The 21,517-nt window shown below is 51.4% G+C and overlaps 13 protein-coding genes and 2 non-coding genes across 15 annotated transcripts; 7 read left to right on the top strand and 8 right to left on the bottom strand.

The window, feature by feature from the left end:
• Nucleotides 1-21: 21 nt before the first annotated feature.
• SDC1 (Sdc1p) lies at nucleotides 22-327 on the bottom strand (the record flags this gene model as incomplete). Its single annotated transcript, NM_211276.1, has 1 exon — nucleotides 22-327. The coding sequence occupies one exon, from the start codon at nucleotides 325-327 to the stop codon at nucleotides 22-24; it is 306 nt and encodes a 101-aa protein (NP_985921.1).
• Nucleotides 328-437: 110 nt separating this feature from the next.
• TLG1 (Tlg1p) lies at nucleotides 438-1,007 on the top strand (the record flags this gene model as incomplete). Its single annotated transcript, NM_211277.1, has 1 exon — nucleotides 438-1,007. The coding sequence occupies one exon, from the start codon at nucleotides 438-440 to the stop codon at nucleotides 1,005-1,007; it is 570 nt and encodes a 189-aa protein (NP_985922.1).
• A 487-nt stretch (nucleotides 1,008-1,494) lies between these two features.
• On the top strand, nucleotides 1,495-2,847 carry TDA3 (Tda3p; the record flags this gene model as incomplete). Its single annotated transcript, NM_211278.1, has 1 exon — nucleotides 1,495-2,847. One exon carries the CDS (start codon nucleotides 1,495-1,497, stop codon nucleotides 2,845-2,847), a length of 1,353 nt encoding a protein of 450 aa, NP_985923.1.
• A 312-nt stretch (nucleotides 2,848-3,159) lies between these two features.
• On the bottom strand, nucleotides 3,160-5,340 carry PKH3 (protein kinase PKH3; the record flags this gene model as incomplete). Its single annotated transcript, NM_211279.1, has 1 exon — nucleotides 3,160-5,340. One exon carries the CDS (start codon nucleotides 5,338-5,340, stop codon nucleotides 3,160-3,162), a length of 2,181 nt encoding a protein of 726 aa, NP_985924.1.
• Nucleotides 5,341-5,836: 496 nt separating this feature from the next.
• KCH1 (Kch1p) lies at nucleotides 5,837-7,687 on the top strand (the record flags this gene model as incomplete). Its single annotated transcript, NM_211280.2, has 1 exon — nucleotides 5,837-7,687. One exon carries the CDS (start codon nucleotides 5,837-5,839, stop codon nucleotides 7,685-7,687), a length of 1,851 nt encoding a protein of 616 aa, NP_985925.2.
• A 416-nt stretch (nucleotides 7,688-8,103) lies between these two features.
• Nucleotides 8,104-8,175, top strand: AGOS_t0158. Its single transcript has one exon. It is a non-coding gene; the product is annotated as a tRNA-Arg (tRNA).
• Nucleotides 8,176-8,374: 199 nt separating this feature from the next.
• Nucleotides 8,375-9,712, bottom strand: AGOS_AFR380C (AFR380Cp; the record flags this gene model as incomplete). The annotated part of the gene is made up of 1 exon (NM_211282.1): nucleotides 8,375-9,712. One exon carries the CDS (start codon nucleotides 9,710-9,712, stop codon nucleotides 8,375-8,377), a length of 1,338 nt encoding a protein of 445 aa, NP_985927.1.
• Nucleotides 9,713-10,269: 557 nt separating this feature from the next.
• Nucleotides 10,270-11,424, bottom strand: GSF2 (Gsf2p; the record flags this gene model as incomplete). The annotated part of the gene is made up of 1 exon (NM_211283.1): nucleotides 10,270-11,424. The coding sequence occupies one exon, from the start codon at nucleotides 11,422-11,424 to the stop codon at nucleotides 10,270-10,272; it is 1,155 nt and encodes a 384-aa protein (NP_985928.1).
• Nucleotides 11,425-11,720: 296 nt separating this feature from the next.
• Nucleotides 11,721-15,587, top strand: RSE1 (U2 snRNP complex subunit RSE1; the record flags this gene model as incomplete). Its single annotated transcript, NM_211284.2, has 1 exon — nucleotides 11,721-15,587. The coding sequence occupies one exon, from the start codon at nucleotides 11,721-11,723 to the stop codon at nucleotides 15,585-15,587; it is 3,867 nt and encodes a 1,288-aa protein (NP_985929.2).
• Nucleotides 15,588-15,643: 56 nt separating this feature from the next.
• On the bottom strand, nucleotides 15,644-16,585 carry AIM32 (Aim32p; the record flags this gene model as incomplete). Its single annotated transcript, NM_211285.1, has 1 exon — nucleotides 15,644-16,585. One exon carries the CDS (start codon nucleotides 16,583-16,585, stop codon nucleotides 15,644-15,646), a length of 942 nt encoding a protein of 313 aa, NP_985930.1.
• Nucleotides 16,586-16,770: 185 nt separating this feature from the next.
• HIT1 (Hit1p) lies at nucleotides 16,771-17,232 on the top strand (the record flags this gene model as incomplete). The annotated part of the gene is made up of 1 exon (NM_211286.1): nucleotides 16,771-17,232. The coding sequence occupies one exon, from the start codon at nucleotides 16,771-16,773 to the stop codon at nucleotides 17,230-17,232; it is 462 nt and encodes a 153-aa protein (NP_985931.1).
• Nucleotides 17,233-17,415: 183 nt separating this feature from the next.
• Nucleotides 17,416-17,841, top strand: TCA17 (Tca17p; the record flags this gene model as incomplete). The annotated part of the gene is made up of 1 exon (NM_211287.1): nucleotides 17,416-17,841. The coding sequence occupies one exon, from the start codon at nucleotides 17,416-17,418 to the stop codon at nucleotides 17,839-17,841; it is 426 nt and encodes a 141-aa protein (NP_985932.1).
• A 45-nt stretch (nucleotides 17,842-17,886) lies between these two features.
• Nucleotides 17,887-19,401, bottom strand: AGOS_AFR386C (lipase ROG1 family protein; the record flags this gene model as incomplete). The annotated part of the gene is made up of 1 exon (NM_211288.1): nucleotides 17,887-19,401. The coding sequence occupies one exon, from the start codon at nucleotides 19,399-19,401 to the stop codon at nucleotides 17,887-17,889; it is 1,515 nt and encodes a 504-aa protein (NP_985933.1).
• A 367-nt stretch (nucleotides 19,402-19,768) lies between these two features.
• AGOS_t0159 lies at nucleotides 19,769-19,839 on the bottom strand. The gene has a single exon. It is a non-coding gene; the product is annotated as a tRNA-Gly (tRNA).
• A 490-nt stretch (nucleotides 19,840-20,329) lies between these two features.
• Nucleotides 20,330-21,373, bottom strand: THI80 (thiamine diphosphokinase; the record flags this gene model as incomplete). Its single annotated transcript, NM_211289.1, has 1 exon — nucleotides 20,330-21,373. The coding sequence occupies one exon, from the start codon at nucleotides 21,371-21,373 to the stop codon at nucleotides 20,330-20,332; it is 1,044 nt and encodes a 347-aa protein (NP_985934.1).
• Between the last annotated feature and the right edge of the window lie 144 nt (nucleotides 21,374-21,517).

The following is a 21,517-nucleotide window of genomic DNA, read 5'->3' on the forward strand; positions in this document are numbered from 1 at the left end:
TAGTTACTACACATTGAATATCTACTTGCTTCTGCGCCGCTCGCTCTCCGCGAGCAGGAACTCGCCCAACGCCCGCAGCGGGTCCGCGGGCTTCTCCACTGCGATCCGCCGCATGCCCTGCAGCAGCACCTCCGTCACATGCTCGTTGAGGTACCGCCGCGTCGCCGTCCCGCCCACCGTCTCCGTGAGGTTCACGCGCTGGCCGCCCACACCGCCCGCCGACAACGCCTCGCCCGCCTCCTGCTCCACCGTCTCGCCCTGCGCGTGCAGCGCCGCGTCGCCGCCAGCGCCCGGCACCCGCCCAGCTTCGTGCTCGCCCTCGACCATGCCGTCTTTCGCTACGTGTTTTCCGGACAAGAGGCTTGATCGCCTGCGCAGACCCTTTTTTCAACGGCGCCAGGCCTGCGTGGCCGCTGCCTGCCCCTGCCGCCCGACAGATGAGCCCCGACCCCTTCTACCAAGTGCTCCAGGACACCCAGGAGCAGGTCTCGCAGCTGCTCCAAGCGCGCAGCGGCAGCGTCGCGCCCGCAGAGCGGCAGGAGCTGCTCGCAGAGGTCGACGAGGCCGTCCGTGACCTCGACGCCAGCGTCGCCGTGCTTGAGCGCGACGCCGCGGCGCCCGCCGAGGTCGCTGCGCGCCGCGAGCGCCTCGCTGCGCTGCGCCACGAGCTCGCCCGCGCCCGCGCGCCCTCGCCGCCGCCCTCGCCGCCGTCCAATGCCCTGCAGGAGCAGCTGCTGCGCGAGCAGGACTCCCACCTTGACTCCATCCACCAAACCATGCAGACGCTGCACCTGCAGGCCTCCTCTATGGGAGACGAGCTCCAGGACCAGAGCGTGCTGCTGCGCGACCTCGAGGGCGGCATGGACTCCGTCGCCGCCCGCCTCGCCCGCGGCCGCCGCCGCCTGCAGTGGATCTACGAGCAGAACAGCGACCGCTACAACGACTGCTGCATCGGCCTGCTCATAGCCGCGCTGGCTGTGCTGCTGTTGCTGGCCTTCGCGCTCTAGTCACCACCGAAAAACTGCCAATGCGCGCGGCGCCCGCCGCGCCCGAGCTGCCCTGCCAAGCCGCCTCGTGCTACGTGCATTGTGCAACTGCCCTGGCTGCTCCCCGCCAAACTCGGCTCCGCACCTGCGCCGCCCCGCGCGCCCGCCGCTATATATATTGCATGTACACTTCCGAACGGCCAACCGCTCACCTCTCTGGCCGCAGTTCTGCCGACCTACGGGCAAGAAGTGCAGTTGTCCTACAGCAGCGCTGGGGGATAGCTCTCCCGGCAAAGTAAGCGTGCCGTGGCGAGGGATAGACGATAGGGCGCTGGTATGTATTTTTTAAGACGTTTCCACTCTTAAATCTCCACTACATAGCGACCCGTACGACGACTGGAAGTAGAGGTCTAGCGCTCAGGTATTTGAAGGCTGCTGAGAAGGAGGCGAATTGCCGTAGTCGGGAGCACAAGCAGAAAGTTCACGAAGTGCTACAGGTGCAGAAGACATGACGCAGTATGTGGATCAGCTGGAGTTTAGCTCGTACCCGAGCGGCAAGGCGCAAGGCAAGCACCACATAGTCATTGTGGGCGCCGGTATCATTGGGGTGTGCACAGCGTACTACCTGACGCGGCACGCGGAGTTTGACAGCCGGAAGTACCACATCACAGTGATCGAGTCGAAACGGGTGGCGGGCGGGGCGTCGGGTAAGGCCGGCGGACTGCTGGCGAAGTGGGCTTTCCCGCAGCAGATCGTGCCGCTGTCGTTCCAGCTGCATCAGGAGCTGGCGGACGAGTGCGACGGGGCGACGAACTGGGACTACCGGCGGTTGACGACGGTGTCGCTGGAGGCGGACGTGCAGGAGGAGGACGGGCGGGGGGCGGACGAGGGATCGGGGAGCACGCTGGAGGGGGAGCGGTCGCCGAGCAAGAAGCTGTCGCGCGCGACGAACGCGGCGGCTGATCAGGAGGCGGCGACGCTGGCGGAGGACGGGCTTGCGGGCGGAGGGGCGGTGAACCTGCCGGAGGACCTGAACTGGATCCGGAAACACCTTGTGCGCGACTGGTCGTCGCTGGGCGGGACGGGGTCTACGGCGCAGGTGCATCCGTACAAGTTCTGTCACTACCTGCTGAACAAAGCGATGGAGACGGGCGCGGTGGATCTGATTCTGGGCAAGGTGACGCAGATCCTGTTCGACGACCGCTTCGTCGCGAGGGGCGTTAGCTACATGCCGAATGTGGACTCGCCCGAGGAGCAGACCGAGGTGAAGGAGGTGAGTATCCTCGGCACGCAGCAGGTGGTGCTGTGCATGGGCCCGTGGACATCGCGGATTCTGCCCGACTGCCCGATATCGGGGCTGCGCGCACACTCCATTACGATCAAGCCCTCCACCGGGACAGTGTCGCCGTATGCGATCTTCACCGAGCTGAAGGTGGACTCGAACAAGTACTTCTCGCCGGAGATCTACGCCCGCAAGGACGAGGTATATGTGTGCGGCGAGGGCGACACGCTGGTGGAGCTTCCCGAGACGACGGACGCGGTCGAGGTGGTGCGCGAAAAGTGCGACGAGCTGTACCGATACGTGTCGAAGCTGTCACCCAACCTCTCTGAGGGCCACATACTGAAGAGGCAGGCCTGCTATTTGCCTGTTCTCAACGTGCCAACTAGCTCTGGGCCCCTCATTGGCGAAACTAATGTGGAAGGTCTTTACCTTGCCTCTGGCCATTCATGTTGGGGAATAAACAACGCTCCAGCGACGGGCAAAATTATGAGCGAACTGTTATTGGAGGGAGAGGCAAAAAGTGCGGATATCTCGGCGCTTGATCCAGGGCTCTACTTCGATGCTTCTGTACTAGAATGATAGTTATTATTATACAATTTGATTTTAGGGTGATCCATCTTTAAGCGCGTGTAAGTTCTCCAAATTGTTATACATGGAATTAGACCGATGGATAGACACTTGATCTTGCCTCGAAAACCTTCAGGGCAGTATTATCGCTACCAAGTTTCAGACATCTATAGAAAAGCCTACAGCGCGGGACATTTACCGACTCACACTCTTCCTGAATTGGGCCACTATTCATTAACCTCTCGAGGATTATAGCCAGCAACTTCCCACTTTTGTATAGTATGTTGTATCCGTATATGCTACAAGGCGTTATAAAATTAATAATTACTTATTCACCCGTAAAGTTCTAAATGCTGCGCTGGCGCCGCTTACGGCCGCGCCATTGCTCTTACTATCGTTATTACTCGCCGTCCTCAAGACTTCGTACCTACTACTAGACAGAACCATATCATTAGGGGCAATGTATGAATAACTGTTTGCCTTTTTAGTATGCGCTTCACTTTTAGCTTTATGGCTCTGTTCGCTCGCAGAGACGAGCTGCCTAGGTGGAATTTTACTAATTGGCTCGGAGACACCAGAATTGCTAGAGCTCTTTGCAGGCGACGGCAGCGGGATGTCCTGCGGTTGTACGGCCACGCGGGTCTTGCCTTCGGCTGGGTAGGTTGGTGAAGGAGTCCTGCTTCCCCATGATGAAACACACGTTCTATTCAACTTTGCGGACAATTCTTCCTCATCCGAAACCTGCTTCTTGTACTTAGAAAGAGTTTGTGCCCACGTCTCCTTGATAGGAATCCGCCGAGAAGCCGAGGTGGGTTTGTTCGGCCAAACTATCCAAATACTCTGCTTGTATTTCTCCAGTATCAAGAAATCATCTTCTGTAGAGTGTCCCAGCTGGTACTCATATATGGATAAGTCAGGGTCTATGATCCTCGACAGAGGTCTGGCACGGCCCTGCTCAATGAAAGATAGATAGCCCGTATTGTCAAGCGAAAGTATGCCTGTCCGGGACAGTGTCCGTAGCTCGTTTGCATGATGGGAGATAAGATCCGCAATCAGGGTGTCCGATACCTGACTGAACCCTGCCAAAGTTAGACCTGAATACTTCGCAGAGTAAGGTATTTCATGTAGCTGTACCCAATCCTGCTTCCAAATAGCATTCCTTACTGGGACAGTGGGCGAAACATAGGGAGAACTGGTCTCTGTACGGCCAGGAGTGTTGACCACTATCTGCTGTACTACGTTATGCGACGGTGTGCCCGTCTGAAGCGGCAAAGGAAGCGCAGCTGGCCGGCCAGACGGTTTACTATGCGGTGAAGAAATAACTCGGCTACTCATGGGGCGAAATGCATCCCTCGTTTTCGCAGGCGCAACTGCATTATCGCCTCTGTTATCAGGAGTTATGCCAGATGTCGGCGTGAAAGGGGCAATGGGCAAACCATTTCCACCCAAGGTGGCCTTAATCCCCAAATCATTGCCGCTCAAGCCCAGCATCTTCCTCCATTCCACTATACTAGATGTGGTGTTCATTTTAGTTGGTTTTTTATTTCTCTGAGTCACTACTGGAATATTCTTTATCGGCGTATCCAATAACTCTCGCGACTTGTAGCCCACTCGCGGCCGTGGTGTCGATTCTGACGCTATCGTCCAAGATCCCCGCCATATCTTCTCTTTATTGTTCCAATCTACACCAGAAAACCATTTGTGTTTCTTTATTTGCTCAAGCGTATATCGCTGCGATGGGTCCAGCACCAGTATTTTTGAAACAAGGCCAGCCGCTAGTGGGTTTGCCGGTATCCGCCAGGTGTAGTCTAGGTTGACAATCTGCTCGAAAGTCTCCATCTCGTTTTGACCACGGAACGGCGGGGTGCCCTGCAAAAACTGATACAGCATGCAGCCCAGAGCCCATACGTCAGAACTGTAGTACGATTTATTCTCGAGCAGCAGCTCTGGTGAGACGTACTCTGCCGTTCCAACAAACGAGGTAGCAGGCTTGTCCCCATCGCTTCCGGCGTCTGACTGCCCCACCGTATATGCAGCCCCAAAGTCAGCAATCATGAGACGACCCTCCTTATCCAGCAGCACATTTTCTGGCTTCAGGTCCCGGTGTATGACCCCCATCGAGTGAATGTACTCCACCGTGTCCACCAGCTGGCACATGTAGTGCCGCGCCCATGCCTCACTGAACACCCGCTGCCGGCGCAGCAGCTGCAGCAGCTCGCCTCCGGGCGCCAGGTCCATCACAAAGTACAGGTTCTCTTGGTCATGGAACGTGTAGTACAGCTTGATGATCCCCGGGTGGTTCGCCTGGCCCAGCAGGTTCAGAGTGTTTTTCTCGATAGTCACGTACTTGACCTTGTTCTCGCCGATAATGTGCCGTTTAGAGCATATCTTGATCGCATATTGGTGCTGGCTTGACCTCTCTACCACTCGGTACACCGTTGAGTACGACCCATGCCCTAGCTCTTCTCTGAAGAGGAAGTCGTGCGGCGACTTGCGTTTCGACATTTACTCGCCGCCTACCTAGCACCTGCCTCTGTAACTTCTGCAAACACGCACCCGGCACGCTCCGTTGTAACTGCTCGAGCACTATACCCTCTTCGGCGTTCCAAGGTCCGCTTCCCCGGTGAACTGATGCTGGCCTTGAGCGCACCAACGCCTGGAGCTTGTTGTAGCATAAAGGGGCGATTACGTATTCAAATCGTCCTCGATGACGTAACTCACGTGATATGATGTTACCCGGTCTCCGATCAATCTCGAGGCTGAAACCCGATGTCTGAAGGCTAGACGTTTCAGTGCCGTTTCAGAAAGGAATATGATTCTAGACGCATGCGCAAGTTGCATGTCTGTTCCCTATAAATTGCCCCAGATACAGATAGATCACCGTTACGTGGACTGCGTCGGATATAGAGCAGCCTAAAAGAGGTAATATAGGACAGCTAGCTATAAACTCATACCACTGACGCACCGTGCAGTAACCCGTAGCCTTACTCGTGAACACACTATGTTTAACAGTGGGTGGAAACGTGCGTTGAACGACAAGACGTTCAGCCAGCTGGACCTCGACCTGTTCACAAACTACAAGTGTGGTACGCTGCTGAAGTATGTGTTTGGTTTGTGGGGGCTGACGCTGCTGAGAACCGCCTCAATGGGGTCGGACCTATATACCTTTGTGAAGATGCTGGCATATAAGACCAGAGAAAACGAGGTGGTGCCGCTGTATGTGCCATTCCACATCACGAAGTGGATTTTTGTGGGGTCGGTGATTGCGTCATTTCTTCTGGCCGCGGTAAGCTTTGTGAATGGCATTCGGATCTACAGGACGAATAATATCTCGCTGACATACGTTAATCACGTGGCACGCACACTCTTCTCCATTACGCAGTACAGGATTTTCTGTGTGTACAACAGGGTCACTCCGAAGGGTGCGTTCCAGAAGATGGCATTTTTCACATTTTTTGAGCTGAATGACTGCATGACTCTGCTTCTCATCGATAGCCCGCGTCAAGTTCTCAATGGGCTTACGCTGTGGTCTGTCTTACTGACAGTGCATCAGGATAATTTAATTGAGCTGGAACAGCTCGATGGTCTTGTGAACCGGCTAAGAACACTCGCAGAGCATAACCGGCAGGAGGCGCTTATATTAAGCTCAATGTTGGTATCATTCACTATTTGGGTCATCTTCATACTAAAGCTCTTATGTGCACTGCTCCTCTCGCCATATATTTACTACAAAATATTTTCCAAATCGACAAGTGGCCTGAAGCAATATGTCTGCATCACAGTAAGTCGCAGGGTCGATCATCTGGTCAAGAAATACAGGGCCAAACTTGAAAAGAAACGTACGGAGAAAGAACTGCTCAAGGCTTCTTCTACTGACGTTGAGCTATATCAGCTCGATAGTGCGACTCTGGTGCCATCCAAAAGCAGCATCCGCTTGCCCCAAAGGGACTTGGAATCTAACCCGTTCCACGACCCGACAAGCTATTCCACACCGCTTGACTCCCAACATGGCATGGCTTATAAACAGAACCGCGTAGTCTCTATTGAGGATATCCCGTCTGCTCCGGAGGCCCCAGCGCCGGTTCATATGACATCAGTAATCGATAACCAAGGCCAGATGCTGCAGAGAAGATTTTACGCGCATCCTTCCATGAGTGCCAGCGATGCATCTCTCTCTTCTGCTCATAATCGTCCAAACGTGCAGAAACATGAATTAAGCTCAGCACACCAACCGCTTCGGCCTTCTTTGCTTCAAAGGGAAACTATGGATTCCCTGGCCACACAACGTACTAGGCCGCCAATTGAGCATATGACATCACTAGAATCCATGTATATGCCTAGGTCTGGGTCGTCCCCCTTCACGGGGCGGAACTTTTCCAATTCCTCGAGAACGCTACTTGTACAGCCCGTTTCCGCACCTCGCTTTGCCTACCTAGGCTCTTATCCATCTGAGCAATCTGTGAATACGATTCCCAGCTACTATGTTACAGGAATGGATAGTAAAAATGCCAGCACTGGATCTCTCGTGGAAAATCCTGCAATGGCGGCCAGTCAGCGAGATTCCGGTGAACTAGCAATACCGAAAAGAAGGAAGTCCCGCGTGATGCCCTACCCTCACGACGACGGTGAGCACGTAGCCGGCCATGCTATAGGACAGCCAAATAGTCGTGACGATCAAAGAGGAACTGGCACGCGCTTCCAGCATATAACTACTCCTGATGAACCTTACTTTCAACTTCAGACAGACCAACCACAATTTGGTTATCCTCCGCGTGAAGATAGTATCCAAAATTCCCAGTGCAGTCGCACGCAAGACACGCTCCTTCAAGGCACTAGGGATAAGACACTATAAAAACTTCCCGAGTGGACTATTTGTATTATATTTACTTGGACATATCATGAGCAAAGATTGTAAAAGATAGTATGCGGACAATAAAGGTCAGATATTAGCATACTGACATTTTAAAACTGTACAAAATATCCTGGGCGCACCTAAAGCGGTAATTGCAAGTAAATATGCAAAGCCTGTACGGTGTTCCCGCTGCGGTGCCTGGCACTATGTTATTTGCAACAAACTTTTCGCCGCATGCGTGCATCTATTTCTTTCGGAAGAAAGTCGGGGACGACGAGTGCAGTTCCTTAGTAAATTTTTTGAGTTCTGTAGTAATATCCGGATATTCTGTGCAGTCTACTAAACTATTAAAACTTGCGTGCACATATTGTTTATATATTTGGAGTATATTAAATGCCAAACAAGAGCATATAACAGTTTCGTTGGCGTAATGGTAACGCGTCTCCCTCCTAAGGAGAAGATTGCGGGTTCGAGTCCCGTACGGAACGTTATTTTATTATTTTTGTCTAGTGGCCAAAAACATTTCAATATGGAAAGTTACTTCCAGCAGACAATTCTCAATTGTGTAGCTAAGTGAACAATCGCATGTAAAAGTGGCCGAGGCCAAGCTCACTTGAAGTAAATTTAGTAGAAGTAAGTTTACTATTATAACAGAGAGGCTGTACACAGTTACTATAATGTACGGACTTAAATATTCCTTCTCTTATGAATGTTCTTTAACAGCTTTTGCATTATATTACTGACACTGGTATTCCTACGCCGAACAGCTCTTGGCGCCCTCGGAGGTTTTTCTGCGTTTGCATTTAATGCTGACATAGGTGCCGCATCCTTTAAGTTCCCATATAATTTGGTAATTTCAGCTACACTGTTCTCATGGCCTATTAGAGTCTCAACTGGCACGCTGTTTATTTCAAAATAATGCCTTGTAGATTTCCACATCGTAAACAGAGCCTGGCACTTTTGGGTAGGCGTAAGATTTTCAAACCGGCAATTGTCTACAGCTATCAGGAAATAATCATGATTTCTCTTATTAGGGTTTTGGTGACCAGGCAGAAACCGGGGTGTGACAAAGTGAACACCTTCATGGAGAGAGTAGTAGCATAGTCGCGGTTCGTATAGCGAACGGCGGAGCATCTTGTAGTCTGAGTCGCAATACGTCGGAACAGAGGGATGCGTATCGGCTTCATCGTACTTGTCGATTTTGTTTGGACCAGGTATGGCGGGAAGAAATTCGATTGGTTGGTACCTTGCGTCAGTAAAGGCACCCCCGTCTAGAGAATGTCTATTGACCGTTGAAAAAACGCTTGATGCTTCGTCGGAGCTTGGATCAGATACAACTTGCTCCGACGATTTGCATAGCATAGTTTCCTTTGAGCAGTCATGGTCTTCGCATATGAGTTTCCCAGTATTTCTAATGTCGCCCACACGCTTGAATCCGAGCCAACCCGGGATTTGGTTCGACTTTTTGAGCGCGACTTCGTCTAAGCCGATCGTTCGAGCTACAATACCCATACATTGTCCCTTCTGCTCGTCAAACATCTGGTACTTAGTCTCAATCCCAAACTGCCCGCGCTCCAGACTGAGGATGTTGAAGTCCTCTGACGTGGCAGAGGCCTGTGGCAGAAAACTATGCACCTCTTTGAACTGATCATAGGTGAAGATATCCGCCACTTTACTGGCTTCACTTGAAGTTTCAGAATCCGATTCGGCGTCCATCATTGCGGAGTGCCATTCTTTCAGCACTCTCCGAGCATCAGAAGTGTCAAACCGAACTAATTTCTTAATACGCCGAGTAACTTTCCAAATGAAATTTAACTTTTTATCGATCAGTACTGTTTCAAAGTCTTTCTTTGGGCTGTTGAGCTTTTCTAAAGCTGTTTCCAAATCCAACTGTGGTGTCACGTTGTCATAAGGATTCGTTAATACCCTTAACTCGAGGTCCTGGTTGGCGAAATCCACTTCACTGTCGAACCAGTAATAGTTAAATCCACTGTATAAATTGCTTGGAGAATACAGACTTTGCATTAGTTAACTATACGCCACCTACTCTGCATCATAAGCCTAGGGAACCACAGTATAACATTCCTCATGGCTGTTGTGTAGCGGTCGGTCTTATGTATGTTATTTCGTCCACCTGAAATATTTCGTAATTTACAGTAACACCATCGCCTTGGCGAAGAAGGGTGATGAAAAGAAGGCCTCAATGCAAACCGAATAAGGCCAGAAAAGGTGCATGAAGCCTCGTATGGTATTTGCGGGGTACCATGCACGGCTAACTATGCTATGGGGCCTTCCAACCGCTACATGGGCGACTATCGGCATTTTGGCGATGACACCGTGTGGCACACGGTAAAAGTTATTACCCAATAAGCATAACCTTCGCCCGTAACGCCGCTCAGTTATCAGAAGCGACAAGGCATATGCAATTGTCTTCATATTTAAAAAATATCACTACGGCCGCACACCATGCCAGAAGGCCCGTGGCCCGCTATCAGAAAGGTACAGGACAGTATTAACTGGCCCAAAAGGCTCTGCGGATAAAGCACAGCATGCACAACGCGGCAACAAATCTGCAAACTTTATCAAATGGTCTTCTTCTCTTTTTTGTCCTCGTTGGATTCGCGGGATGGAACGACCTCCTTTCTCAACTGGACGAGACGCTGCAATTCCTCTCCAGCATCGAAGAAGCCAAACTTCCTGAAGCGCCGAATTTCGGCATTGACCTTCGCGACGTCGCCGTTGCACTTCTCAATGTTATTTTTGAGATCCTTCTCCAGTTGTACAAAATAGTCTTCTGACAAGACAAACTTCCGGCGTTCTTCCATAGTCTTGAAGGTATTCTCCCTGAAGCGGTTCTCGAGCGGGGTCTGGAACCCCTCGCCCGCAGACAAGGCCACGCCAGGGTCAGACGCCTTCTTCAAAATACCACTCTTGTACGCCGCCACTGTCCCCCCTGCCTTGTCAATGGCCGCCTGGTAGTAGGTGTCCCTGTAGTCGTCGTAGGTGGCGCGCTTCGCGCCAATCCATCCGAACGACCGCAAGACTTCCGCCAGCTCCTTGTTGCTTCCCGCAGTGAACGCCTGCCTGGCAGAGTAGACTTTCACCGGGTTCAACGAGATGGGGTTGATGAGCCCCGAGTAGAAGAACAGCGCGATCAGCGCCACCTTCACCACGTGCAGCGTGAAGAACAGCCACTGCGCCAACAGGCCCGTCGAGTTCACCTGGATTTCCTCGGCCAGCTTCGCAGCCACATGCGGGTACCCGTGCGTCTGCGCAAGGTACATGAACATCCGCGACAGCTGGTTCGTGAAGCAGATACCCGGCGTCGGCGACACCACGTCCGGCAGGTCCGTGTACAGCCACGCCAGCATCAGCGCCGCAAAACCCAGAATGGTCGCCCACGACTTCTCGTACTGCGGCACCACCAGCTGCCCCGGCCACATCTGCTCCCACACCTTCTTCTCCCGCAGCTCCAGAGGCTGCAGATGCTGCTCCTTGTTCGCGTTGTAGTCGAACAGCAGACAGCCCTGCTCCGTCAGAAACCCCGGATGCGTCGACTTGCACAGCCCCCGTGGCACGTCCTTGTAGAAAACCGAGGGCCGCAGTACCATGTACCGCGCGAGTCCCTCTTTGCGGTCAAACAGCTTCATCAGCTTGCTCTCGAACGTGTCGTCCTTCTCGATCTGGAACGCATAGTCCCTCTCCAGGTCGTCGTTGAGCCTCACGTAAATTTCCATCGGTCCACTTGTCTGCCGCCACTATTACTCAGTCAACCGCGCCTCTAGTAGCTATCTAGAATGCCCTTTGACCCCTATTGAAGGAATTGCAACTTGGTGAAGTTTAAAGTGAAAGGTGCAATAGCCAGTCTCAAGACTGCCCCACAACACCCATACACCCATACACCGTACGATGTGACCTGCATATGGGTATCACCGGTTCCCTGCCAATGCTCAGGACCATTACTTGAGCGTAAGGTCATCGGGATGGCGAGGATCAAGCAGCGTGGCAGTTGCGGGTTGTAACAGGCGCATAAATGAACGAGAAAGAAGAATTGCACCTATACCATGTTTCTCTGCAAAAACAACGGAATTATGTGCATTCATGTATAGGGCACTTCGTGGATTATCGACATCACCACATTCGTGCACAGGGCGGGAGTGTCGAGGGCGGGAAGAAAGGCAGCAAGTGGCGCAAGCAGCTGCAGATCTGCATGGCGACGCAGACGCAGGTGGAGCTGTACGATGTGGAGGAGGGCAGGCTGCGTAGGCTGTTCACGCGGACGGTGTTCGGGACGATCACGGGTTTGAGCAGCGTTGTGGCGGACGGGCGGAGCGTGCTGATAGTGGTGGGAGACTCAGGGAAGATGTCCGTTTTGCGGTTCAAGTACGAGGGGGGGCGCGTGCGGCTTGAGGCGCTGTTCAATGAGCCGCTGAGCCGGTCGGGCGTGCGCCGGCTGTCGCCGCAGGCGCACGTCTCAGTGGACCCGCAGGGCCGGTGCGTGCTGCTGTCGGCGATGGAGCGCAACAAGGTGTGCTACCTGATGGACGTGAAGCAGGGAGAGCTGCAGGTGTCGTCGCCGTTGGAAGCGAACAGGCCTAATTACGTCACGATGCAGACGGCGGCCTGCGACGTGGCGTTTGACAATCCTATATTTGCATCTCTGGAGATCGACTTAGCGGACGGCGCGAAGTACTTATTCTTCTACATGCTTGACCTGGGGCTGAATCACATGGCCAAAGTTGCGGACTTCGAACTTGGCGACGGCAGCGCCAACTTTATCATGAGCGTGCCGGACCTGGAGCAGTACGGTATAAATACGAAGGCGGGCGGTCCTGATGATGGCGACCCCGATGCAATTGTTCCTTTTGTCCTGATGGGCTTTGATAATTACGTTTCCTTAAAAGACTTAAGAGGCAGGTACGATATAAATGTCCAGATTCCCACTCGCAAGCTGAGCCAAAAAACAATAATAACCGCAGGAACTGTGCAGAAGCTCAAAAGAGATTTCTTCATGCTGTTGCAATCGAATCACGGGGATTTATATAAGGTAAAGATATTGCCTGATGAGAAGACTGCGTCGCCCGTCGTGACGATCTCGTACTTTGACACCATTCCACAGGCCCAGAATCTCCACATTTTCAAGCACGGGTATATGTTTGCTAATTCTGAATATGGAAACTCTTATCTATACCAATTCGAAAACCTAGATGATGAAGAAGAATCAATGCTGACTTCGGTCATGCCAGGCCGCAGGCTGATTATAGAACCTCGAACTGTCTTGAAGAATTTATTGGTCGCAGACAAACTCGCACTAGTAAATCCCATTCTTTCTTCCCAACTGACAGAGAGAGTGCCACTTACTATCGCCACGAGCACGCTCGGCGACGTGCGACTTTTCACGGCCGGTGTTAATTTTATGGACATAATATCCTCCCCACTGCCAGCAGCGCCACTTGACATATGGACTGTAGCAACAAACGGTTCCCGGTTCCATAAATTGCTTTTCATAGCACTTCAGGAGTCGACTATGATACTGAAGATAGCAGCGGGAACGGTAGAAGAGCTAGAGTTGCCGCATAACCCGTTTGTTATCGCGCAGGATAAGACAGTTCTGATCGCACACATGGGCGGGCAATCGATCATACAGGTGACCGAAAATAAGATGGTGCACATCATCGAGAATCGTGATGAAAGTTATGAATCCAAGCTGGAATGGTTCCCTCCTGCGGGTATTTGTATCCTGAAGGCATCCTCCAATAGCACGCAACTGATACTTGCACTATCCAACAACGAAGTTGTGTACTTTGAGATAGGATCTAACGAAAGCCTGAACGAGCTGCAGGATCGGATTGAAGTCGAAGAGCGGATCACTGCTCTTGCGATTGGCAACGGGAATAGATCTGACTATATGATCATTGCGTCTGTTGATTCAACTGTTAAAGTCTACAGTTTGAAAGTACAGGATCAGGCAAACTTTCTAGAAGTGGTATCAATGCAAGTTTTGGTTTCACCTGCTTCGTCGCTACAACTTGCTTCATCCGGTGGATCGCTCTGCTTACATATAGGCCTAGACTCTGGCGTATATGTTCGGTCAAAATTAGACAGGAACACTGGCGAACTCTTTGATGTGAGAACGAAGTACTTGGGCACCAAACCGGTTGAAATATCGCTATTACTGGATATGAATCCTTATATCAATGAGGAGGTGGATGATGAGGGAGAAGAGGAAGAAGAACAGGATGATGAAGAGAGTCTGGGGGGACCACATTCTCGCCTTGTCCCGTGCGTTGTTCTACACTCAGGAAAAACCTGGATTAGTTATGAACTGGATTCCTCCCTGTTTATTCGGCCGTTACTTAACGACCAGAGTTTGAAGAGAGTTGCTCAATTTACCTCAAACGAAATTCAACGCAATGGATGCTGCTCTATTAGTTCAGCGGGGTTTCTGGTCATCGGCAGAATTGGCACGTTTCGCAATAATGATTGTTGGTTCCAAGAGAGCAGCCTAGCACTTCCAGATTCGGAGGATAGCGTTAATGGGAATGAACTCGAAAACGACGAAAAGGACCCGGATGCTTTACTAGAAGAGAAGCAGAAGGTAAATTCCAGTATAGGGAAACTCATCATCCCAGATCCTGATGATATAAAACTATTCTACTATTGTGAATATAATGAAGTTGAGAACTCATGCAGGGTAAGCTTGTTTAAACAAGGTATCAGTTACAAGCATGAAAATTCCACAGAGGCGTTTCAACTGATACCGGACTGCCGTCCAAGTACCGCCACTATTGCGCGATTTGGCCTTGATATGAAGCATTTAGTTATATCGACAGTGAACGGCGTGTTGAAGACATTTGTGATACGCATAACCAAAGCTGCTAACAACCGGAGGTTTGAACTGTTAGCATTGCATGATACCGTAGCGGGCTCCACCATTCATGCGATGTGTCCGTTCCACGATAAGCTGTTAGTCCCATTGGCGAATGCTGTAGTATTGTATGGCTTGGGGAAGAAACAATTACTGAAGAAGTCAATCAGCTACCTCCCGACATCAATAACCAAAATAGTCGCATTAGACCAGTGGAATGGAACAAGAGTTGCCGTGGGAGATATCCATGAATCGGTTACACTGCTTCACTTTGATGAGAGGAAAAACCAGTTTATTCCTGTTGCCGATGATGTGACAAAAAGACATGTAACTGTAGTTAAATTTGTGGATGAGTGCACTGTTATTGGAGGAGATAGATTTGGGAATATATGGTTACTACGTTTACCTTTGGAATATGACCGGCTAATAAAAGAGGGCGTGGATAGCTATCTATTGACCTTAAATACTGGTATCCCCAGTAATATCCGAGAATGCGTTTTCAAATGGCAGCTACTAAACCACTTCTATATCAATGATATTCCAATGTCATTTCACTTGATTGCGTCACCACAGATGGCCGATAGGGCCAGTATATTGTATGCTGGCCTACAAGGCACCATTGGATACCTGATTCCCCTGATTACCAGACGAGAAATCGAGTTTTTTGATTTGTTAGAGCAAGCAATGAGAGATGCTGACCATCTGTTTTACCTTGACCAGGAAAACCGCCTGAACGATACTAGTGAGCTGAATGACGGAGCTGACGAAGAAGGCTCAGTAATTGATAGAAGGTTTCCCTCTGTCCAAAAGAAACGGAAGATACCGGAAGGCGCTTATTCTCTAGTGGGGAGGGATGCCATGATGTACCGCAGCTACTATAATCCTGTAAGGCATGTGACAGACGGCGATCTATGCGAGCAGTTCTTAGAACTGTACCCTAGCGAAAAGAACTTCTTGGCCGCTCGCGTTGACAACCGTTCTGTGCAGGAGATAGAAAGGCGTATTAACGATATGCGCACCAACTGTATGTAATATTCTTAGTCCGTTGCTTTAACTAACATAATTTATATTTGTATCCATAAGTACATTTAGAATGATATCCCGCCTCTGTAATTCGCACTGACGATCTTCTTTTGAGAAAGTGCATCCACTAACGTTGGTATCATGGCCGGAAGCACTTTTCCAAACCACAGCGCATCAACTAGAGGCTTATCTACATGGCTTGGATCCGCCCGACTGTAGTATATGAGATTTCCAGCAAGTTTGTGGCCGCCGATGTGCGATACTATGCCAATCTCGGTTTCGGCAAGGTACGGCTCTCCTTTTAGGGCGTCTACCAGCTCAGGGGCAATTAGGCCGCACCTGGCATCGCGCTGAAGGTGGCCACATACCAGAAGTAAGTTTCTATTGAACGGCTGCCCTTGAAAGATGGGTCCAGCAGCAGCGCATCCGGGACCCTGCTCCCTACGGGCAGCCTGGTTACCCGAGCCTTCAGCATAATCGAGGAATCCTAACCGGGAAGGAGCCTCCTTACCCTTACCCCCGCCTATGAAGTATGCAAACTCCTCAATAGAGTCTTGGTAGACGTCGTAGACTTGGAACTCTGGCAAAACCAGAAACTGGGCATGGCCATGCCGCAGTTTCGGGAGAAGTGTGCTCCCCTGAAAACAGACCGCATTGACCAGAATACCGTCCCCGCGGTAGGCTGTTCTTAGAGCACGCTTAAAAGTACTGACAGCATTGTAGGGCCAGTGCGGGTTCAGTTCGAGCTTGGACTGCCAATCGGCCACCCATGCGTCGGCACGAGGAGAGACCAACAATACATGCTTACTGTATGCAGGTGGCTTACTTGGAAGCGGGATGGATGTGTCCAGGCGACAGTCGGGAGGCAGAGCGCCGTTGTAACTGGCCACTTCACTCTCGCATGCGCATTTGACTGGCTCTCTAGCTTCTATATCCACAAGTTTGAACCCCCCGTGGAATGCTCTTCGAAGCTGAAGACCCCACTTGGTATACTTCGCGACTCCCATCGCAATCGTGTTATTGGCTCATTCAGCTCAGCTCCGTATGGCTAGAGATCTGGGGAGTACATAAGTACTAATTCGGTCATGCTGTCCGGAAGCCCTAACAAAAGAAACGTCCCATACATGTCGAAAGCTCATCGGGTGCGCCTTGATAGTTAAGCACCACCCCATGAAACAAGAGAGACAGAGTAATGAAGTGCGAGATTTGCCGGGAGAGTGCCTCACGGTACAAGTGCCCCAAATGTGGTGTACAGTACTGTTCCTTGGCCTGCTACAAGAATGAAGAAAAGCATGTGCATGAAGAGCAGGCGATAACGGCGACCGAGCAACCGCCCGCGACTTCAGCGCCGCCTGCCGACGCTCCAAAGCTGGCATCACCCCACCTGGACCGGCTATTCCAGAGTAGTGACCGACTACGAGAGCTACTGCGGCATAACACAGTGAAGTATCACCTGCATCGCGTGTACAGGATCCTGACCGTTGGAAACGGCGTCACCGGGACGGATGATGTGCAGATGAGCACAGAAATGAAGGAGCAGCTGGCGGTGGACTATCTGAACACCCTGCGCTACGGGGGCATACACCATAACGAGGCCATCGAGGAGTTTTGCCAGATATTTTTGGAGCAGCTGGAACAGCAGAGGGATGCATAGCCGGGGCACTGGACCGGGCCAGGTACAGACGCGCGTGGATCGTCACACAGAGGCTGTAGCTGGCCGGCGGACCAAATCACGTGGACTAACATCCGTGCATCTGTGCCCAGTGGTGAAAGATCTGGCTCGGTGTCGCGGTTTTCTTCTTCGCTGTGCAGGTGTTTAGGGCAGCTCAGCAGGACGATGGCAGGCGAATGCTCCTTGTCCCCAAGCTTTATCTCGCTGATTAACGCCAATGGGGAACCCATCATGGTCTACCTTCCCGAGACCAGCATTGAAAACGAGCTGAAGTACAACATGCTATCTAACCTCTCTCTGGATTGCTTCAAAAGCGAGCTATACGATTGGACGACGGTGCCTGGTGTACCGCTGCAGCATGGAAAGTTCTTGTTTGACCTGGAAGGCTGCAAAGTCTACGGGCAGCTAGTGCCGCAGACTGGCTGGAAGTACGTCATCGGCGTAACGGAAAACGTGTCGCAGGAGGCCATTGACAACTGCTTTCAGCTTGTGAGGCGTCTGGTAGTGAAGTGCAAATGCAATCCATTTGTGAGCAGCCAAAAAGAGCTGGTGGAGCAGCTAGAAAAAGCGTTTATCAGGGAGTTTACATAAAAAGATTCCATAGAAGGCGAATCAAGAGCGCGTACGTCCAAGAGTTCAATTGAATGCAAATATTTCGTTGGACCAGTGTTTTACCACAGACTCGCCTTCTTTAAAATGAGGATCCTTGTGGCGGACAATAGCGCAGGCGTGTGTGCTTGGCGTGCCGCGGATATATATTGGGAATTTCTTCCAGGAGAGACCATTTAGGTTGCTAATAATCCTTCTCTGCCTCCAATCCATATCAAGATAGCAGTTGCGAAGCAATTCGCGCTGCTCTTCGGTGTCCGTGGCTATGTCTTCTACGTTTTTCGTCGCCAACTCATCTATATATATGGTTAGACTCCCAGGATGGCCCACAGGTGTGCCTTGAACCGTCGCTGTCAACGTGTTTTTTCGCTCAATCGCATCGAAGACGCTCTCTATCAAGGTATCAGTATGATCGTTTAAGCTTTGCTCCAACTGATGCTCATATTCTACTGGCGATGCGATTGTTGAGTATATCTTCTCCTCTGCACTGGCAATTAAGCGTGTGCTGCATGGAGTTAGCGGAGCACTCACGTCGAAGTACTCCTGGATGAGCTGATGTGAGTACTGGTGCACGAACCTCGTAACCCTAAACGTTGAATTCATCGTCTGCACAACGCTTGCAATGATAAACCATAATATCCATAGTGGTGCAATAACTACTAGATTTATGAGGACAACCAACCACCGGTACAACTTCGCGGCCCAGTAGTTTATGAAATAGAACTCATGAGGATCTGCCTGGTCGCCGGGTTCGTGTAAATTTGGATCCTCATCGTCTGTCAGCTCTTCGATGCTTGTTATTGTGATTGGCTGAGACGTATCGATCACAATGGGCTCATATGGATGGATATAATGGAACCTTTCCACGCCGTTTGTCACAGTCACGTCAAAAAAGGGATCGTTCATTGAAATGCCGGAGGTCCACCATGCCGTACGTTTGTCGTTGACAATATTGGCGTACAACGAACGATGTTGAAATTGTTCGAGAGCTTTGTAGAAAATAGAGTCACCCACGCTCATTAAGACGATAAGCGGCATGCCGTTTGCCGCCTTTATGCGGTCCTTCAAGAACATCTGCCTGCCGCTGTTCCCTAGTATGAGCGAGCATACAAAGTTGAACACCCGCACGGCTAGATTCTTCCCTGGCGCAAGAACGCCTACGTGCGGAGAACAGAAGGTGGTGAAGTTGATCAACTTTATGTCTTGCTTTTTGAAGAATTGGTTGCTGTAGAGTAGGCCCACAGCGTACCTGCTAATCAACCCCCCCATCGAGTAGCCGACGATCGAGAACTTGGTTACCACTGTCCCAGTCTCGGGACAGTTGAGGGTGGCAACCTGCTCCTGAATCTCCTTAGCGACTCTGTATCCGCATATATCGATACCGTCATATGTCCGGTATCCCTGGTTCATTTTGGCTGCATACACCACAAGCGTCTCGGGAGACCGCTCCTGGAGTTGCGAGACCGCTCTGCCGAGGTACTCCATGTGGGTCACGTTGCCCCAGAGGCCATGAACAAGAAATACGAGATGTATTTCAGGCATTCAGCTATTTGATTATTGTTATTTCGCGCGGCCGTATATTTGGTTATATTACCTCGTTGCGCAGTGTTCAGTAACACTGAGAGTCGTTGACAATAAAAGCTACCTGTGCACTTATACCTTTAACCGTGCCAGTTATAAGCTACATACAATTCTCAAGTCTGGTGACAGGCAGCACACACTATCTGTATATATTAGGTAACGCGCATAGCTGGATGCGCAGCTAATTAGTTAGGCCTGGGTGTTGAGTAATGACATCCGTCCGCTGGAATTACCGTCTTTGTGTTTCCCGTCGCGCCGCGCCGCTTCAAGCCTGCGGGCACAGACGTCGTACAATCTAGAAAGCGCAGATAGCAGCGGAGCGAAAAAATGCGCGAGCCGGGAATCGAACCCGGGGCCCAAGTATGGGAAACTTGGATTTTACCACTAAACCACTCGCGCTGTAATACTGGTGATCTAAGTCTGCGGAGGGACGTAGATAAGATTGTGGGCCTGATAGCCGCAAACTAATACGGGTTTGCGGACCTCAAAGCTTTGATCTGCTGCAGAAAGTGGCGCCCACCGCGCTTACATTCCTACACCTTCTCTGATAAGCCGATTAGGGCTACGGTGGAGTATGGTGTCTACCTGGCCTCTCTGACTGATTGTGCGCACCGCTCTCCAATCAAAACCGTGTGAGGCTCGAGGCATTAGAATATGACCACCTCTAATTCTCGGCCTAGGCGTTGGAGTACGAACCAAAACAGGGCACTTGACACCTTTCTAAACTGGATAAAGACGTATATACAGCATAGCAAGACTAGTACATCACGGCCTCGATACCACTGTGCTAGTTTCATCTGTATACGGGTCCACGTGACTTTAGTATCACGATGCCTATGTAGCCGCCTACCGCTGCATAGCCGTAGAAAGTGTATAGACTTGGGCTATTTTAGCATTCGTGGGATGAATGGTTGGAAAGCTGCGCGGCGGTGTACCATCTGTCCACCCCATTCCATCGCAGCTCAATGCTCATTAGTATGTCTCTGTCAGCGTCAACATAGCAGCCGGTGTCCCCCACGAGGTAGTTGCTGGAGCTCACCCTCCCCGCAGCAATGCTGGTGTCCCACGCGCACACGTCCCACTTGAGGCCATACGTGCGCCGTAATGTGCACGAGCCCCCTAGCGGTAGCAACCCGCAGCATCCAAACATCGCGGCTCTCATATCGGATGTGTACGACACACAGGTACCATCTGCCGGCACGAGAAAGAGTAGGTCCGTGGGTGTGATGTAGAAGAGCGTCAGGTAGGGATGCTGCTCACGCAGTGTGTACATCTGCGCGACAGAATGCACTGTCAGGTCGAACCGACCGTCGATGGCATTCAAAACCAGCAGACGGAGCGGTTCGGGTGTCCAACCGGCAGCCTGTCGAGCAGCAATCATCTCGCCCACTCCATTGTGGGTATCCACGCGGCCTTTGCGCGCGCACGCTCGGAAGGGCTCGTGATTGAAGTGTAGGGAGCTGACCTGCACGCTCTTCATCAAATCGCTCGCATACTGCGTTGACTGCTCGAGTACCACCACACCGTGCCCCTCGTAGAACGCACGCACGTCGTCGCGCAGCGAGTCCAAATCACCCACAATGTAAGCGGGCAAGTGCTGCGCGCGCTCCCGCTCGTCGATGAAGAAGTCGTGAAGCCGGTTCGCTCCGCCATCTGCGCAGACGCATATCCCGCTGCTGTCCCATAATGCCTGCAAGAACTCGCGGCTTAGTCTAAGTTCCTGATTTAGGATCAGTAGCGCGCTTCGTTCCTGCGGATACAGGACACCTCGGAGATCTATGCGATGCCGTATGTCGAATTGGTTAGCATCGAAGTCTACGCTGTCGGGATTCTCCACAACCCGAGCCTCTTTTGCACCCGAATCTCTCAGAGATGACGCCAGCGACCATGTAGCACGAGGCACCTGATTGAACAGGTCAAAGATTGCTTGCATCTCTGCCGGCTTGGCACGAATTATCGAGATTGAGATGCTGTTGGCATCACGTCTTCAATTTCATGTGACAGCTACTGTCACGGAAAAATTGCCAACAACAACCACTGAGACCAAAGAGCCAAGGCTGGATTAAACGGGAAGCTA

Source organism: Eremothecium gossypii, chromosome VI, assembly GCF_000091025.4.
Source record: "Eremothecium gossypii ATCC 10895 chromosome VI, complete sequence".
In the NCBI taxonomy this organism is placed as follows: Eukaryota; Fungi; Ascomycota; class Saccharomycetes; order Saccharomycetales; family Saccharomycetaceae; genus Eremothecium; species Eremothecium gossypii.